Source organism: Sphaeroforma arctica, assembly GCF_001186125.1.
Source record: "Sphaeroforma arctica JP610 unplaced genomic scaffold supercont1.633, whole genome shotgun sequence".
NCBI lineage: Eukaryota > Ichthyosporea > Ichthyophonida > Sphaeroforma > Sphaeroforma arctica.
The window spans coordinates 8,755-13,418 of record NW_014039925.1 but is presented as its reverse complement, the minus strand read 5'-3'; the positions used below and the strand labels follow the sequence as shown (position 1 = coordinate 13,418).

At 38.6% G+C, this 4,664-nt stretch overlaps 1 protein-coding gene across 1 annotated transcript in view; it reads right to left on the bottom strand.

Moving 5' to 3' along the window:
- The window catches only part of SARC_07735 (hypothetical protein), a gene marked incomplete at its 5' end in the record, with an annotated part of 8,546 nt that overhangs the window by 999 nt on the left and 2,883 nt on the right, over positions 1-4,664 (bottom strand). The window contains 5 exons of the mRNA XM_014298308.1: positions 1,126-1,210; positions 1,853-1,936; positions 2,203-2,265; positions 2,703-2,897; positions 4,404-4,475. Coding sequence (XP_014153783.1) covers positions 1,126-1,210; positions 1,853-1,936; positions 2,203-2,265; positions 2,703-2,897; positions 4,404-4,475 — 499 coding nt within the window. The remainder of the gene's footprint in view (positions 1-1,125; positions 1,211-1,852; positions 1,937-2,202; positions 2,266-2,702; positions 2,898-4,403; positions 4,476-4,664) is intronic.

Genomic DNA, 4,664 nt, shown 5'->3' with positions numbered 1-4,664 from the left:
TATATGTATATACGTAGAATTGTACACACACACACACACACACACACACACACACACATATATATAGATGCATACGCATTACGTTTGTGATCACCCTCATAAAAGAATGAGTTGTTCCTGCTTCGTATCATGGGTAGCCATCGAGAGTAAATCGCATATAAATAGCAGTATACACAAGCTGTAAAAACTCAAATGATATGAAATCAAACATGCATCGCTACATGCGCGACTACCAGGGAATAAACATAATAGATAATATACTCATTTAGATTTATAATACACATTTATTGACGTACTCTAGAAATTAAATCACTACCTCTCATCTCCATGACAATTTCAGACTATTGAGTAGTGGAAGTAAATTCTTCCCAATACATAAACATAAAATCCTCACGAACGGCACTTATATGCACAGCACATAACATGCATGCAATTTAACATGTTTTGGTAGAAGAATAGGGACAAAAATCTTAATTTGAAAAACTCGCCCGTGTAACATAGACTCACCGTTCTGTCGCAGCCTGATTTGCAATTCACCGCCGAGAGCACATTAAGCGCACAATCTGCGGGCATGTCAAGTGGCAAATGCAGATGTTTTTAAGAATAAAGGGCAAGAATTGTCGAGAAACAGAAGCAGTTGTCACTATAAGTGAATAGTAAAAATATAGCAATAGGAATATATATAAACACTCAGAAGATTTATTCATTACTTATAGGCCACTAATTGTTATGTATGCCTGACGGATAGAGAAGCAAGGGAGCACACACTAAGAGGATTGTTGAGAAAATGGACCTGTCGAGTATTGTCGTTGAAATCCGGGCTAGGACTTTTACCGATACGGCTATTTGTTATTTAAATGTAATCCTATTCTACTAGGATATGTTCCTCTAAAACTGGAAGGATATTGATTGGCCAATTTGTAGCACAAGTTCAATTTTATATAAATCCTCTTTCTACTACGGGTTGTTCCTCTAATTTTGGAACGATTTTCATTGGACAAGTTGTTGCACAAGGAGTAGTGGGGTAGTTATATTACGTTTTGTAATGCTCTAAGCAGTGAAAGCGTGTGTTGGGGTTTCGACATGCGTGTTGCAAAACAAATCGGTCTGATCTAAAAAACATACCTAGCAGTCCTAATAATATGAGTTCTTGAATTCGGGATATGGAGCCGTCGTTACTGATATGCGCCTTCAACAGCTGTGCCAGGGCCTACAATAAAAAAAATTGGTCGCAAGACTGAAGAATTAATGAAGATCACAGAACCTCAGAAAATATATCAGATATCACTCCCGTAGCTGTAGAATTTGAGTCAGATTGTTATATTAGTGCGTGGATCAACTCTATGACATAGCCCTACTGAACCCTGGAAATTGGACTATCTCGTTGCGTATATGGCCAACAACCGAAATTGTGTTAAGGGCTTTCGGATTTTAGGTTTGGGACATAGCTGTTTTTCTATGCACGACACGGACACCTCACTTTACACAACCATTAAAAAAAGATACAAAGCTGAAACTAGGTGGCCTTTTTTGAATTTGGAAATATAATTTGACTTGGGCATTCTTTAGAATAGAATCTAGACACGTCAATTTCCTGTTCATATTGGTATTGTGGAATTGCACACGTTTTAACCATACTCAAGGTATATCCAATTATGCAGTCTATCCAAAAAACTAAGATAGCAAACGAAATTGGAACATCTAGAAAAATTCAATGCGGATAGTCGTACTGCGCATTGAAAGAAAAAACTGCACTTGCAAAACGAACCAAGTATTTAAAAACATAATCGCAACCACAGGGTTATACAATGCATACACCTTTGCAAAATCGGGAACAGTATTCGTGACATACCCTGATGGACCCTAGAGATCGGATCAGTTCACCACGTATATTGGCATTGTTGCCTAAAGTTTGGCAGTAGCTCAGGACAAATTTCTGCAGCAAAAGTGAGCGTAAAACTATGAGTAGGTTTGAAATAAGGCTGTGATAGGTGAGCAATAAGGACAAATACCTGCAGCATAAGTGAGCGTAAAAATATGCATGGATCGGAATAAGGTGCAGCTTGTATGATACATGTAATATGTAAGAAGTTTAAAACCGCACCTGGATAGACATACAATATAACTACATCATATCTCCAGTAACTGTAAGTGAAAGTTCAGTAACCGCATTCGCTTAGACAAACAATACAACGATCTTACCTCCAGCAACGAGAGTATAGCGTTCAATCGGTTCGTGTGCTTCGAGTCAATGTCCGGGATATCCTGATAGTATTAGTGGATGGCGCAAGATGAATGAACAAAAATCAAAATGCTATTGTCATTGTCATTGTCACTGGGTGAACGGCAAATATCCTTAACATCGTGAGCCAACAAGCAAAAATAAAAATTTAATATATATAGTTATTAGCATGTAAATATATATCTAGTTATTAGCATGTATTTGATCAAAAAGTTCTTTGTGAACTCGTGGTAGATTGGGATGCACAGGGTATACACGAAACGCATCACAGCCTACAGCTGTTGGCAGAAAAACACCAACGAATGAGCTGAGCGATGCCTCGCCGCTTTGATAAACTCGAGTTCAAACCAGCATTAACTATTACAGCATATCTACAGGTGCAAGGCTAAACAACACACCTATGCACACATTGGATTGCGGAATCTGATCCAAATCTACATATACTCCCCCAAATACATACCGCCTCTCGGCAGTTTACGCCGGGTAGTGAGCTGAGCAAGGCTTCTGCATTTCGGATCATTGTCCTTAAATTCGGGTCTTTCATGAACGCAGCGGATTTGATCTTTGCCAAAACGGACAGAAGATCTGTCAGCGTCCAGTCCATGTATCTGTACAGGCCCCTCTGATTGAGCGTGCGACTATGTCTTTCGCCCACCTGTATGGTGTATAGGTTTATGGTGCATAGGTTTATGGTATTATAGGCATGCATTGGCTATGGTAGTAGGTATGCATGGCTATGGTATGATGTGTGCATGACTATAAGTTCGTATATAGCCTAGGCGAAATGTTTCCCTATGTTTGAATTTGCAATTACATCTCTTGCCCACCTGTGTGGTGCATAGGCTTGTGGTACCGCAAGTATAGACGATTGTGTATTCTCTATGATTTGGTCGTTATGTTGACAATACATTGCTTGTGGATAGGCATGTATATGAGAAGATTCGTTGCTGTCTAGTATATGTATCAATAGAATCCTCCTGTGCGTAAATTTGCGAAGTATGCAACTCTCGCCTACCCGTTGCTTGTTTCTGTATAAAAATCATGTCGATATTAGAAAACCCAAAGTATCCGTTGAAATACACAGCAGAATACAGTTGGGTCATATATATATTCAGCACACAATCTTGTGAAAAACGTATGGTGTCTATAGGTAGGTAGTTTTAATGAGCAGCTTTATATACGGCTCCCGAAGTATGCATCATCATATGCTACCACTACAGCTATACAGATACATATCAAAACTATCTAACGTATACAAAGGTACTCAGTTAGATACAGAACATATGTAATATACTCCACGGTCGACAATCATATGCTACCAATACAGTTATTTAGTTACATATTTAACATATAGTGTATACAAGGGTACTCAATATATGGTACCGATACAGCTAAGCAGTTACATATATAACATGTATAACACACACAAAGGTACTCAATCATGTGACACCACCTTATCACTCTCGAAATGGATTCCAAACCTCAAAAATGTTCAATACACAATGTCACTCCTGCATCATCATTTGTCGTCGTTGGGGTTGTGCACCTCATGTAGAATGCGAGGTCTAGGTGAAGATGTTCCCTATATGTTTCATATACATTTACTTTGATCTCATGTGTGTTTGTGTGTGTGCACATAAAACTTGCCATAAATACCCAACACGGAAATCTACAACAGATATTACGTTAGTAGTTATGTACGCCAAGTCTACCGGGTGTCTTACCACTGTAGAAGCGTAGAAAACCAATGAGGCACGCGTTCGTGTGACGTTAGAAGCCCAGCTTTCGATTGCATCGAGACAGTTCAAATATATCAATTCTCTTTTCAGATCTATTCAAGACCTCGTAAGTCCCTTTTAAACACTATTCAATGTCAATTCTCAAGGAAAACACACTCTAAACCACGTTCGAAAATAGTCTCAACGGTGGTGTGAGGGTTCATAAACAGTAGTGTCCATGTACAAGCAATCCACGCAATCATTAAAATTATACAATGTATGGTTTCTGCTTTTGCCAATTGTGCTATGCTCATGGGTAGGCCATAAATACATTTACCCATATGTACGTTTTACCCGACACTGGTACCTACACACAACAAAAAAATTAGATTGTCGGTTCATAGCACGGTGTGTTTGTGCAAGCTTTTCCAAGTAGAATGCACCTGTATGGTGAACAGTGTTCCAATCTCCTTCACATTCGTTTGGTAGTTGAGGTGCACTATGTCGATGCCATCCTGATTACGTGTTAGTGAATATCGATGTGAGTATATGATTGATGCGAGTGAGAATGTACTACACAGTGCGGTTGGTAGGTATCATGACTGCATATATTGATAAATACATAATTATCCAAAATGGGGACTAAGTCCATAAATAGTACAAAAAAATAAATAATTAGAAAAATAAACAAATAAAAGAAAATA